General features: G+C 44.9%; 1 protein-coding gene across 1 annotated transcript; it reads left to right on the top strand.

The window, feature by feature from the left end:
- Positions 1–11,967: 11,967 nt before the first annotated feature.
- On the top strand, positions 11,968–14,126 carry LOC124691065 (heavy metal-associated isoprenylated plant protein 3-like). The gene is made up of 2 exons (XM_047224350.1): positions 11,968–12,375; positions 14,052–14,126. Exons 1-2 carry the CDS (start codon positions 11,968–11,970, stop codon positions 14,124–14,126), a joined length of 483 nt encoding a protein of 160 aa, XP_047080306.1.
- The last annotated feature ends 757 nt before the right edge of the window (positions 14,127–14,883 follow it).

Raw genomic sequence — 14,883 nt, 5'->3', positions numbered from 1 at the left:
CCGAATTCGGACGGATGTGGAAGTGGAGATGGTAAATATCTGGATCAATAACAATATGGTATTGAATTTTGAAATAAATGCGAATATGGAAATGGTTATAACTGTATGTGAATAAGATTATGTCAACCAATTTTAGTAATTGGACCACAATATGCCAACTACCTAACCTGTAGAAACTGATAAATCGGTCATATGTTTTTTTATAACAGTATATTTATCTCTCCACCATTATATAGTTTGCCCATTATAAGAAATGAATCTATTAATTTTTTATGTTTGTATTCGCTTCGAATTGAAAAAACATCCGATCCATATTCATATACAAGTAACATCCACTCCAAATTCGTATTCTGCAACGTCCCAATCCACATACGTATTCATTTTAAAAATATGGAAAGGGCACTATCCGATCCTCATCCAAGTCGTTCCTACCCCTAGGCATGGGAGTATTTCCTTTGTGATCCATAAATGTTCAAACTCTCTAACTCTCAATAATAAAATAATAAGGTCAGTATAAACTCCGCAGCTCCAAATAATGAACAGAAAAATCAGTTTGCATCGGTCCAGTCCATCTTGAGACCGATGCAACTTACACTTTTTGAAGAAATATTAATCAATCAGAGATGATGATAGATTGGAAATAGACATTTTACGCTGAAATACAAGCTAACATTGTAGCTTATTTATGTGCAAAAAAAATTGTTTGTGATAGGAAAAGCCGTCCTTGCATAATCATAGATTTCAGTTTGCTTGTTAATTGTCTACCCATGATTCTAATTCTAATATAATTCAATGAACAGATTTTCTTCTATCGCAGTTGCCTTCCTATATTACGGCGAGCTACACCGACTAAAAACATATTGGAGTAGCCAACTCAACATTATGCGTGGAGACTTGACATGTAAATATTTATTTCAAGTAAACACAATTATACTAAAAAAAATTACTTACTTAATTTTTTATCATATTATAATATTAGCAAATGTATATTTTATATTACATAACTAGCACTAATGACCACAAAACAATGTTCCTAATATCAATTATTAGGTTTTTTGTTATGTAGTTCAAATCTATATTAGGAAATACATATCTGAAACATGCTAAACTCGAAATGTACAAAAAAGAAGTAGCATTAGTTTTTTATTCCTCTTGTGAGACATTGCTCCTTAATAAGAGATGCTGAAACAAAATAGCCTCAAATGTTTGAACACAAAGAAATGAAAACTCACGCTACTTGGTTTTTTTTTTCTCAGTTGCCAAAATTATTCTCCTCTACTTTAATATTATTACATATATTAGCAGATATTCCAAAGCATACGAACCTAACAAATATCTTAATAGAGATTGTACTGTACTACATAAGAAAATTTATAGAAACTTCTGGAGTAATATGTATTTAACGGTTGGTATGGAATTTTTACTATGGTTAGTCGTGTCTTACCAAGTTACTATATGTGGGTTTTGGAGTAAGTGGACGACATACATAAATAGATATATTAGATTTTATATATATACTTGTTATTGATATAGCATCGTTTATAGTAATCACCGTTAAACATAAAATTCTATGGGTTATAATACTTCCGCATACATAAATTTGATTATTTTATATGTTCATCACGCTCCCTATCATCTGTCATATACGAAACAAAAAACAAGTTATAAACGAAATTAACATGTAAAATTATCTAGTGCAACTTTTCATATGACATTTAAGGCAACCTGCAAAACTAGAATTGTTTCTACGTGGTACACACTATTGGTCATGTCATATAGAGTTACTCGCATAATTGCATAAATTGAGGTTATATAGCCAATAGTCACTTATATGTGATAGGATAATAGTACAATAGGCAGTACGGATCGTGTCGAGCATCTCCCGAAGGTTCGAGCCCCCGATATCTCCGCCTCACACACCGTCAGATGGACTCGAGCCAAGCCATCCGATCTGGTCCTTCCTCCGACCCCCACGTATGCTTCCACCCCACCCCAGCAAAATTCCCCTTCCCGTGAATCACGCAGGAAATCAAACGAACCCGACTCTGCCGCTCCGGCCCAAGACCCCCAGCCGCTTGCAGCATCAACGATGATCCTTCCCAGCTCACCTATTGACATGTTGCATCTCCACTGGTAGGCACCCGTAGCATCCGTGGCACACATTTGCAGCTCCACCGTGAGTGGCTTGCAGTTCCAACAAGCTGGTTCGCCGGCATGTTATCGCCGCTCCGACGATCATCGTTTGCTGCTTAAACTGTGATTTATTTTGTTTTTGCAACTTACTCGTACCACAGCATTGCCACGTGGGTGTGTGTTAATTCGATCGCAGGGCAGCTATGGAATTTGTGCTGATGATGCAATTACTTGGTGCGCTCGGACGACGTACGCGCGTGGTACATTTGGCCGGCTGATCATTAAACTCGGGAGGGAGGGTTGATCTGGTCCTCCTGCCGTGGAGCGAGTGGGATTTGTGCCAGTACGGTCTGAGTTGGGCTCTCTGTGCTGCTGCAGAAGAACGAGTATGTACACTGTACTGTACGGGCGGTTACGGTGCAGAGGAATCGTCCTTCCGGTCTGCCCTGTGCATTCGTCCCGTACCTGTCTCTTCTCCTTTCTCTCCACTGCACGAAGAAGTTACGTTCCATTATCACCTCATACAAGATAACTTATGGCGTTTGTAAATACTTTCTCATATAGTAAAGTTTTGTTGACCTTGGTTTGTCCTCCTCTGTATTGGAGGGGTTTCCACGCTAAAATATTGTATCTTCCGCTATAATTTATTTTTCGTTGTTCGTTATAGTTTATCGCATTTATAACACTTCTTCGGTCGTCGCCCTGCCCCTCCCTTCCATTCTCCGTCCAGCGTTAAACATAGTTTTAGGAAAAAAATATTGCAAGATAAAATTAAATTGGAACAAGCAAACTTTGTATTATATACATTACAACCGCACGAAGAACAAAAGTTCGGAAATTCTACAATTTAAGTAATCTAACATTATACTAAATAAGAAGATATAATATGATTATAGTAATAATTTAGTAGAAGTACAAAAATTTATTATAAAATATAGATCATGCATATCGGGTTGTTGCACTGAGAGTAGTGATGACAAGCACGGTGCCCATGACTTAGTTCTTAGGCAGGTAGGAAAGGAGAGGAGATCAGAGTGAGCATATGCCTGTGAGAGAGAGATGATGCATGTTTAGATGGTTTGCACTGCCGCCATAGATGGAGCCATGTGAGTATATTGGTGTACAGATGTACACCCATTATTTTTTCTAAACTAATCTATCTTGGTAGGTATGTACATGTACATCATGTACGCTAGCTATAGTATTTGGAAAATGCACTTTATTTCAGACAAAGCAGCATAGTCTATCCCAGTATCTAAATCCTACTCGTGCAAAAGCTCATATGGGTATAGCTGTAATTGTTAATCGATCGGGAGCTACAGAGAGAGTCGAGAGACAGGAGGAAGCCATTTCCTTTTGAGCTTTAGAGATGAGAAAGCCATTTCTTAAAATACCTTTCCTACCTCGATTTTTTCTAGCGATTTTTTTCTTTAAACCCTGTACACCCAAATTTGAGATCGTGGCTCCGCCGACTGCCGCCCGTTTCCCTCTCGCTCATGTGGTGCAAATATACTCAGATGTCGGTAGCCACGACAACATCTGCTATTCCGGCGCCGGTGTACTAGCGTGAATAGGTTACAAACTAACGGGTTGTCGCGTCTATCTGGGCTTACCACCCTTTGGAAAGGTGACAACTACCTGGAGTGACTTTTGGGTTTCACTTTACCAATGGACAATGGACCATGTAACGATAGAACTCCAACGTCTCCACACTCGAGAGACATATGCGGGAAAAGATCAAGTGCAAGTGGCAAATAAAACAGGTGCGACACCTTCTTAGGGTGATTTTTGGATTTCACTTTACACAAATTAATCAAGGGCTAGCTACACGATACAAACCTCGAACTTCGGTGATTCGTTCATAAACTCGTGCACTCAAAGTATGCATTAGCAGTACCCACTCGATACACCCGTGTACAAATTGCCATTGCACTGTCCAGATCGATTGGATACACATTCCGTTCTAGCTAATCATGTATTGCTGGTCTGATATATAACTAGCACAATCTTTCAACAGACATATAGTTACCACAAAACTTTGTACAAGACAAGAAAGTACCGCGAGAACTAAAAACTAGCTCCATATGCACATACAAATATTGCAACTTGAAAGACATTAGAACTAGATATATGTATAACAGAACCAAAAAAAGAGTTACAATAGTTATAAATCAAAATATCCATCAGTTGTAGTTAATCGTTGTCTCCAGCGTACCAACTAGACGCGGCAACAAGTCAGTCTATAGCCGAGCCACGCTAGTGCATTGACGCCATAGTACAAGATGTTGTCGTGGCTACCGAAAACTTAGTAATTTTGCACCGTATAAGCGAGAGACATGTGGGCAGCTATAGAAACCAGGTAGGCACACTGTATCTCTATCTACACGGATTCTCTCATGCACACATGCTTGCTCTAATCTCCTTTCCATCCCTACCTGCTCGATCACTAAGCCATGACACCACTCTTGTCATCACCGAAGTCAACTTGCTTGAGCTATGTTTTATACTAAATTTTTATATTTCTACTAAACTTTATCATTATCATATTATATTCTTATGGAGTACAATTTTTGATTACTTAAATTGCATAATTAATGGCATAACACTATTTCCGAACATTACTTTTATCTGTGCGGCTGCAATGTACATAATACACACATTGCTTGTTCATATTTAAATTTATGCTGCAATAAAATTTTCCTAAAACTATTTTCGCATATTGCAAAAATTATATGGTGTATTATATGCGTGTATATATTAATGTGCACAAATAAGATGATACTGATCTCTAAATCGTATAATCAAACAAATATCTTAGTTGTGGTTCTGGTTTATTTTTAGTTACCTACTTCACTTATGGATATTTCTAGACAATAATTTGAACCATTGGTAAATTTTGGCTTGAGTTAAATTGCGTAGTAAGTTGACAACATATGCATGCTAGCTCTGCACCTGGTATTGGAACTATATATACAACAATAATAATCGATGGACATAAAATAATCGTAGGTATAGTCATTTAAATGTGTTTAGTTTCATATGTCATTGGTTCTTTTGTTTTGTGTTTTGGTCATGTGAGGCTTGAAATGAACAAAATAATTGATTTGGTTCTCCCTCCAGTTTTGTAAGTAAGGCCACAAACTCACATCACATGTACCAAAAAAAAACACAACCAACTCATAAATAACATGATTAATTATGTGAAAATGCTCTTATATTTTGGGGTAATTAAACATGTTGCATGTGTTGAACCTTTCTCTATCACTCCATGTAACTTTCCCATCATATTAGGTAAAACTCTACTCAATTTTCTCAGTTAGTGTTAGTGGCCTTATATATATACAAAATATAATTTTGATAGTAGTCTTACGTACAAAAATGGAGGGAGTACTATATTTTATAGCCACAAACTAATATTTATAGATTTTTTGGATGCTAACAAATGATTTGAAATTATGTTCATATTTGCAACCGTACCAAATTTTCTTGTTCTACTACACGAGTTTGCTTTCAAATAATTAGTTTTTCTCTTAATTTTTAAGTCGGAGTTATGTCCAATCCCGAATCTATAATCCCGGTGCGTATGACCCTCGTTTTGTGTGCTTATGTCTTGACTATCAATTTGACAATAATACTTATGTTATTGTCCATAAAAGCATACCGTCAAGAGTATTGTTATAATTTTGAATAACTTTATAAGAAAGTAGCAACATTTATAACAATAAATAAGTATCACTAGATTCGTTTTAAATCATAGTGTTATAATATTTCATTTTGATGTGATATATGTGCTACATTTATCTATAAGATTGGTCAAATATTAAAAAGTTTGACTTAGTCCAAAACTGTACACTTGTTTGTGGATGGACGGAGTTTATGTTTGTAGACGTACTATCCAGGACGTGTTGCAGCTATGTTACTAGCTGATACCATCCGTGAGAATCAAAATGGATCAAGCCTTTCTTTTCATATAAGGTCTCCTCAGTTTTGAATCTGGTATGGTGTGAGTAGACCTCTTCGATTTTGTTTTTTTAATAGTAAAGTAATAACAAAAACAGGAGAAAAGGAACATCCCTCTTTCCTGCCTGCCCACCTTGGCCTCTTCCTGCCCACCTCTGAACTCAACTCAACCCCAACTGGCAGTGGACTCTGACGCTCTACGTGCATGCGGCTGGGGCTACCTGCAGCTACCGTACGTGCATGCATTGTATGTAAGGTTGGCCGCGCCGCTTTCGAATTTCCCAAGGATTCAAATTAAGTGACGATTTCTTATTGCGGGGGAATTAAGTGAGGATTAATTTGCATCGGAATGGCCTAAGCGATGTTGTTGAGTTGGAGAAAAGGGATATGAGGCATTTGAAATGCACATCCGTTGAAAAACAATGCCTTCCAACTCCACGCTTGATTGCATACAAGGAGATAGTGGTGAAATCACTAGATAAGGCTCTCGAGTTGTTTGCCACCAAAAATATTGATGCTTGCTACTTTCCACTTTGTCTTGACATGGTGTGTCTCCTCATTTGATGCTAGGAGTCCACCGCCCATGAACCAAGAAGGAATGAGCGAACCTCCCATGACCTAACATGCAGCAAGGTGTAACACCCCGAAGAACAAAATCTCAGGAAGGGTAGATATTAGAATTGTGCATTTGCATAGCATGCATCTCTAAACTCAGGGACATTTTGAACTTTTTTTTATCTTTAAAGGACAAAAGTCTTTTGAATTCATATCCAGATGGGGAGTTTTGAAAATTGAGTTTGAATTTCAAAATTGATCTTGTCAACTTTTTTAGAATTTGGGGATAACTTCAAATTAACAGACTGGTTAGAATCGAGAATAGATGTGGAAGTGAAAGAACAAGATGCAATGCAGAAGTGGAAGAACAAGAACAAGATACAAGATGAAAACCATACTTTAGAATTGGGAACGGAGGTGGAGGACTTCGACGCGGAGGTTGCACCACATCGAGGCATTGGATCCGACATGACAACCTTCAGCTCTTCAACTTGGGATTCATCACCTTGCCACGATGGAGAGCATAGATGGAATTAGTAACAGAGATGAGAGTTAGTGAGATCTAATTTTCTGAGTCAATCTATGATTTGTGGGAGTCGATAACTGTGAGTGCGGTGATAAGGGGTGGCCCGATCTTCTCAGTAAACACGGTGGTGGTGATGAACACACGATGAACACATCGGAGATGATACGATGAGGAGTTGGAGATAACTTGTATGACACCGACGAAGTCTCTCGATCGATTCCTGTCGCCAATGCAACAGCTCTCAACCCTGCAAGATATTCGCAACTCCACACACTTGTGCACGTAGCCGCCGACCACGAAGCGGTAAATTGCAACTGTCCAATTCCCAATGGAACAGCAGATCACACAAACTTTCAGTAGTAAAACACCAAATCGATGTGAATTGGTGTATAGATTCAATAGAGTTGCCAAGCAATCAGTTATGAACTATGGTTTATCTTAAACATGGTCTAAACCTATTATGGGGGCGTCCTGGGGACTTATATAGAGGTTCAGGACGATCTGAAGTCGAAAAACAACAATAATAACCGACCCAGATCGGGATCTGGTCGAGACTGACTCGGACACGGCCGGCCTGGGGGCCGAACGACCGGGCCAGGGGCCAGACGGGCCGGTTTGGACCGGCCCAGGGACCGGGCTGGAACCAGACGGGGTCGCCAGGGTTCTTGGACTGTGCCCGGTTGGCACCGGTGCAGGACCCGGCGGGCGCCGGGCTCAACCGGCGTAGGGGCCGGTATGGCCGGGCGTGGCACCGGCTTGGACTTCTTCTCCATCCTTCACGCATGCCTCCCTCTCCTCCCTCGCGTGTCCATGGGATGTCTTCATGTTCAGCTTCATGTCCAGCTCCATGTCCAGCTGCTCCTCTCCTTCTTGAGCGATGCTTGCTCCATCTTCATACCTGATCATACATAAGTAAAAGGACTTAGGCAGTATAAAGTTCTCATCGATCAAATTACCATTTAGGAGTGAATTCACCTGCTCCTTAATTAGCTTTACACGAGCCCTTGTAATGGGTCCAATCCTGTCTTCATTGGACTTGAGCTTCACGGTAGCTTCGTCTTCATCTTGTAATGACAGAGGTAGTAGTTTGGTAGGGATGTCCTCATCATGCGGAGAACCAACCAGAGGTTGGGTGGTTAGGAGGGTGGTTGTACCGCCAACCCACCAGAGTTCAAATCCCAGGTTTGACATCTATGTGTCTCATAAAAGGCGAAATATTTATTCAGTGTGAGGCGATGTTCCCGTCAACAGCGAGGCGCATGTGGGGATTTCATCAATTTCAAGATCTAATCCGCCAGCTCAGTCTTGTGGAGGTGCTCATTGGGGTAGGGTATGCATGCGTGAGTTCATAGAGGTGAGTGTATGCGCGTATATGTGAGCACCTACAGTTGTATTGTGTTTCTAAAAAAAGATAATTGTGAGTGTCGGCGAACGTACAAAGAAGGATTGGAGACTGGGTAGTGCTGGCTAAGTGTTCCATGTATTATATATTAAACGGGGCTAGCAAGTGGTTGTTAGAGTTTTTTATGGGCTCCACAACTAGTGTTACCAACTCTTTGGATCCAGTATGTAAAAATGAAACATATAAATACAATGCACTGCTCGGGAGAGATGGGCCATGCTTTTCAGTGAGACATTGTTGATAAGTAAGCGAAACATGTTTAACCAATCTCTAGTTTTGACCTAACTTTTTACGTCGTTTGCAATGGACGGCGCAACGCTAAATACCTCTGTTGATAAACCGCGGCATACGACTGGGCTTACGTGTCACCAAGCATGGCATATTTATCCACTGTTTTACAATCAACCATGACGAGAATCTGTGCGCTCACTTTGTTGGGTGCGGGCCAAAATATTTTTGCAGAGCATGTGCCGTCCAAAAAAATCCGTCGAGTAAGGAGGGATTTTTGTAGTCATTTCCGCGCCACCGCCACCTTCAGTCGACGCCGGTGTCGGAGGAAATTGGGCTTGGTGGTTATACTTCTGGATCTGGCCGAGGTGCTATATCCTTCGTCAACCATAGTTTCTGTTCCACGCATGTGAGCTGCTCCGCTCGTGAGGTGTACGGTCATTTGGTTGCCCATATGTGGACCCACCAAGGAAACCAGTTGTCATAGTTTCTCCTTTTCACTAAATTTTAGGTAATTGGATTTCGTAATCCAGATTTGAATTATTGTGTGAACCATGTCGCTTATGTTATTACTGTGTAACCTTATGCATAAACTATGTATCAGCAATGTTATAAAATAGCAGAAATGGTAAAAGTAGGCAAAAACTGGGGGCAGCGTAGGGTGAACGGTGAACCGGAGGACATGAAAATGTGAAATGGAGGCCGCGTTTGTAGTTGCACTTAATTAGTCGAACGCGGTGGATCTCTTACTTCAGTCTACAAAGAAGAAGACACTCGCATGTTCTCTTGCTCCGTTGTTAATTCCCGAGGCTTCCGCAGGATCATGTGCAAGATGTAAGTAACTCATGGTTTCATCAACGTTTGTTAGAAGTTGATTTGGCATGCGTGTGATGCAGTAAACAAGCTGCAAGATGCATGTTGGATTATTGTTGGGCCCCTGTGGAACTAGCAAGGAAAGACAGGAGCCAAGTCATGCGTCAACCACCGAAAACTCTAGAAAAAGGCAGCCAAAGTCGTTAGATTTCGTTGGAACATGGGATTTGAGATCTGATGATCCCAGGCTACGATGGCCCAGTATGTCTGATGGGTTGATCACGCGGCGCGACTCGAGTTTGGGTCAATGGGCCGATTCTTTTTTTGCCGCTGCTACTGTGTTCGTTCGTTCTCTGTTGGATGAATTGCGCAGTTCCTTCTGCTGCATGTTGCTTTGTCGTTTGGCTCCTTCCTCTCTCTCTCTGCTTGCTGTAGCCGCGAAGCAAGCAAGCTTTGGCTCCATGTGGTTGGAACTCGGAGCTTCTTCTATCGGTTGCAACACTCAGAACCCATCCAAAGCCACCCGTTTTGGCCAAAAGAAAGGACATGGTTTGGTCGGTGCCAGAAAGATCCATCTCCCAGCATTCACAAGACAGGATTTGGTAGCAGGGCAAAACCCAAAGCTTGGACAACGTTTGGTTTGCCATCAATGAGCATGGTCATGGGATTTACAGTATACACAAATCCTGCACATTAGCCAAACGGCATCCACATTTGGCAGATCATGTCTTATTCTCGTAAGAGCAACTTTAACAGAGCCCGTAAATCCCGCCCCAAACTTTTCCGGCGGATTTACGGGTTCGGGCTGAAATGCGCGCAGATCAGAGCCCGTAAACATGAGCCGGCCCGAACTAGAAGTTCAGGGGCCCGAGAAACTCACCGCACGGCCCCTATTAAAAGGGTTCGCGGAGGGGAGTTCGGTTCGGAAACCCTACTCCCCTCCCGCTGCTCCTCTTCCGCCACCGCAGCCCGTCGTCGCTCCGACGAGCAATCCCCGTCGCTCGGACGCCGCTACGGCCACCACCCCACCGTCCGAAATGACGCGTGTAAGACGCGTGGGTAGGGGCGGCGACCGATCCGGCGCCGGAAGGGCAAGTCGCCGTCCGCCGGGCGTACGGGCGGAGACGGAGCGCGGCAGTCGGCCGCGCTCCGACGCCGCATGGAAGCGGGTCGGCCACAAGTGGCCGGACCTAATGGCGCGCCGCCTTGAAGCGCGCGCGGAGGCGGCTGCAGCTGTGGAGGCGGGCGGGAAGCGGAGGCGCCCCCCGCTGCCGGCACATGCAGCCCGCCGCTGCCGCCGCTGCCCCCGAGCGGCGATGACGACGACGCAGACTGACTGCCTCTGCTCTGCAGGAGCGCCTCCGGCGCGGCGGCCATCGAGCTGCCGGCCCTCGTCGTCGCCTAGCAATCGCCGGCGACCAAAAACCCTCCGCCGATGCCCGGTGACAGTATAGTCGCTGGGAACCTTAATTTCTAGTCTAATTAGGTCCATAGTACGTAATTTAGGTCCAATGTGGTTGTATTTTGCCACTATTATTGTGAATTATGAACGAATTAAGCTTGATCGGATGAAATCGACTACAATCACGAAAATCGATTTCCCGCGTCGTTTGATTTTCGCAAGTGCGGTTTGGGTTTACAGTTTCTGTTCTGCGCCGTGCCCCAATGCGCTCTCAATTTGTTGTTCGGAAGACTGAACTCCGTTTATTCGGTTCGGACAAATACGGACTCCGTTAGAGATTATCTAAGACGTTCTCTGTTGATAAGGAAAATATGTAAAGACACCAAACTAAACGAAACCAAACAATGCCGGGTTTGTTCTGATCTGATGCACAATTAGCAGTGTGACCAGCGCGTGGATTGGCCTGGCCTGGGGAACTGGTCCTGCCCGTTTTCTTCCTTGCCAAGGAAGGATTCCTGGGGATCAAAGAGGAGCTCTCTCAATCTTGGAGGGCAATTCACAGCTGGAGCTGGCAAGGCAGCAGTGCAAGAGCAGTGAACAACTGAACACAGTGACCTGAATTGTCACTTCCAATCAAGCCAATCACGTCGGGAACAGATGAGCGGCTACTGCTAGTGCTTCGTCGTCTCCCACCCGGCCGCCCGTCCCTCAGTTTGCTGCCGTTGACAGACTTGCCATGACTTTGACTCCACTGTCTCCACCCACAGCTCCCTCTTTCACACTACACGTGGCCGCTGCCTAGCTCCACCCTCTGGCTCTATATAGCCAGCCACGGTGCTCCTCGTTTATCAGCCACTTCAATCCATCTGCTCACTTGCTCATTAGCTCCCGTTCAAAGAATCAAAGTCGTTCGTTTCTTCGCTGAGAGAGGGAACCAGTGGGTCGATCATGGGCAAGAAGAAGAGCGGCAATGCCGGCGGGGGTGGTGCGGAGGAGGCGAGGGAGTTCGTGCTGAAGGTGGCGATGCACTGCCGCTGCAACGGGTGCAAGGGCAAGGTGCGCGCCGCCGTCAGGGACATCACGATGGACCCGGGCGTGGAGGCGGCGGACAGCTCGGCTGCGGAGAGCAGCGGCGAGGTGCGCCTGCTCGCCACGGCCGACCCCGAGCGGCTCCGGCGCCGCCTCCACAAGGCCACGGGCAAGAAGGTCGACCTCCTTCTGCCCAAGGAGCCGGCTCCTTCCAAGAAGCAGGAGAACGCCGACGCCGCCACGCTGCAGGCGCTGCTCGCCCAGCTGCAGCTGCAGGCGCCGGCGCCGGCCCGTCAGCAGTACGGCGGCCAGGGCGCCGCCCCGTGGGCTAACCACCACCACCAGCAGCAGCAGCAGCAGCAGCAGCAGCAGCAGGTCGCGCTCGGCGGATGCTTCAACAATGCCGTTGGCTACGGCGCGGCGTATCCGTTGCCGTCCTCGTCCTCCTACTACCCTCCCGCGCCCACCACTGCTTGGGGCACGTACGGGTATGCCCCTCCGGCGCCTGCTCCGGTCCACGGCAACGTCGGCCACTACGGCGGCGCCCCGGCGTGGCAGGGGTACTGAGGTCGCAGACAGTCCCCGCGCGCCCGCGCCCCGCGTTCCAGCCCGGAACTACAACGATGGCATGAGCTGGCTGCATCACCAATTCACCACCAACGTTCTACCGTAGATTAGTACTGAGTATATTTGTTAGCGCTATTCAGTGTGTTTGCTTGGATGATTAGCACTAAGCTAGTAGTAATGCTCGTATTATGTGTGGTCTTTTTGTTTTGAACAAACTGTGCGAGGTCCGTCGATGGGGCGGTGATGTGATGTACTGCTGTCGCTAAATCTGCATAAATATACTCTTTTGGCAATATGGCAATCTCTGCTTTTGTTTGATTTTGGGGGTAGCCAGAGCCAGTGGACCTGTCATGTTTGATGTGCGATGCCTCTTCTCCGACGTGCGTGTATTGTCCCGTCAACACACGGGCGCCCGGAGGCAGTAGATCGCTGGTACAGCTTCGAACAATTTTCGCCGGAGTAGAGATGGATACCAGCGCCTGTACGTCGTAATAACATCTCCACTCCACCCCCAAAACAGTTTTGGAGCGCCAGAGAATTTTTTTCGTCCAACTCGCCCCCAAAAGCTTAAATTGGGCCGGCGAACATCGTTTTCTCATCCGGCGCTCTCAAGCCGGGTCCAATTTATGTGGGAGAGGGGGGGCGAAGGCGCTAGATGGAGCTGAAAAGAAGGTGGGTCACACCAATCAGACATCCCCTCTAAAATCTTGTTTCTCTTTTTTTTTTCTCACTCTTGTCCTCATTTCCACGCTTATTGCTGCCACCCCCGCCATTTCCCCTATCTCGCGTCCTCGCCGCCGATATGCCACCGAAAACGCTCCATGGCCCTCGCTCAGCCACTGATGGATCCAAGCCGCCGAAGAAGAAGAAGAGGCCGGACAACTGGACAAACGCGCAGCGGACAACGAACATCTGCCATCGCACGACAACCACATCGGGGTTCCACGACAGCCGTCAGGGACGCCCATGACGCGGTTCTCGCCGCCGCCCGGGTACATCGATATCGACACGCACGGGGCTTCAACCCCAACCTTGATAGCGCCCTCACAACGGCCTCCCAGGACGCGTATGCAGCATGAGTCCTAGGCCTACACCGACCAAGAACCGCCAGAAGCAGGGACAGAGCTCCCTTATAGGCAATGGTGTCAGCTGACACAAGTGGATATTAGCAAATCCTTCACTAATTAGTGTTAAATATTATCAATATATAGAGCATGACACCACTTAAAGAGGGAGGAATAGGAGGAGCCACCGGTCCACGGCAGCCGCGAAAAAGAAGAAAGCACCGGCCAGGAAGAAGAAAGAAAGTCGGCTCCGGCGGGCGCAACCGAAAGTGGAGGACAAAGCAGGAAGATTGTCTCGCCGAAGGATGGAAGTTGGTGAGCATCAACCCTTTCATCAGCGTGAATCAAAACTCCGACACCTATTGGGCACAGGTGAAGGTGGCGTTCGATGAGCACAACCTCATTGATCCCAACTTCAACAAGGTGCAATTTGAGCAAGCAGTGTGACTGGGCGCGTTTTACAATGAACTAGCGGCACAATGGTGGGAATGAATGAAGGAGATATGCCCTAGAGGCAATAATAAAGTGGTTATTATTTATATCTTTATGTTTATGATAAATGTTTATATATCATGCTAGAATTGTATTAACTGAAACATTAGTACATGTGTGATATGTAGACAACAAGAAGTCCCTAGTATGCCTCTTAAACTAGCTTGTTGATTAATGGATGATTAGTTTCATAATCATGAACATTGGATGTTATTAATAACAAGGTTATATCATTATATGAATGATGTAATGGACACACCCATTTAAGCGTAGCATAAGATCTCGTCATTAAGTTATTTGCTATAAGCTTTCGATACATAGTTACCTAGTCCTTATGACCATGAGATCATGTAAATCACTTATACCGGAAAGGTACTTTGATTACACCAAACACCACTGCGTAAATGGGTGGCTATAAAGGTGGGATTAAGTATCCGGAAAGTATGAGTTGAGGCATATGGATCAATAGTGGGATTTGTCCATCCCGATGACGGATAGATATACTCTGGGCCCTCTCGGTGGAATGTCGTCTAATGTCTTGCAAGCATATGAATGAGTTCATAAGAGACCACATACCACGGTACGAGTAAAGAGTACTTGTCAGGAGACGAGGTTGAACAAGGTATAGAAAGATACCGAAGATCAAACCTCGGACAAGTAAAATATCGCGAGACAAAGGGAATTGGTAATGTATGTGAATGGTTCATTCGAT

The sequence above is a fragment of the Lolium rigidum genome, chromosome 2 (genome assembly GCF_022539505.1).
Source record: "Lolium rigidum isolate FL_2022 chromosome 2, APGP_CSIRO_Lrig_0.1, whole genome shotgun sequence".
NCBI classification, from domain to species: domain Eukaryota; kingdom Viridiplantae; phylum Streptophyta; class Magnoliopsida; order Poales; family Poaceae; genus Lolium; species Lolium rigidum.
This window is presented reverse-complemented; position numbering and strand designations above follow the sequence as displayed.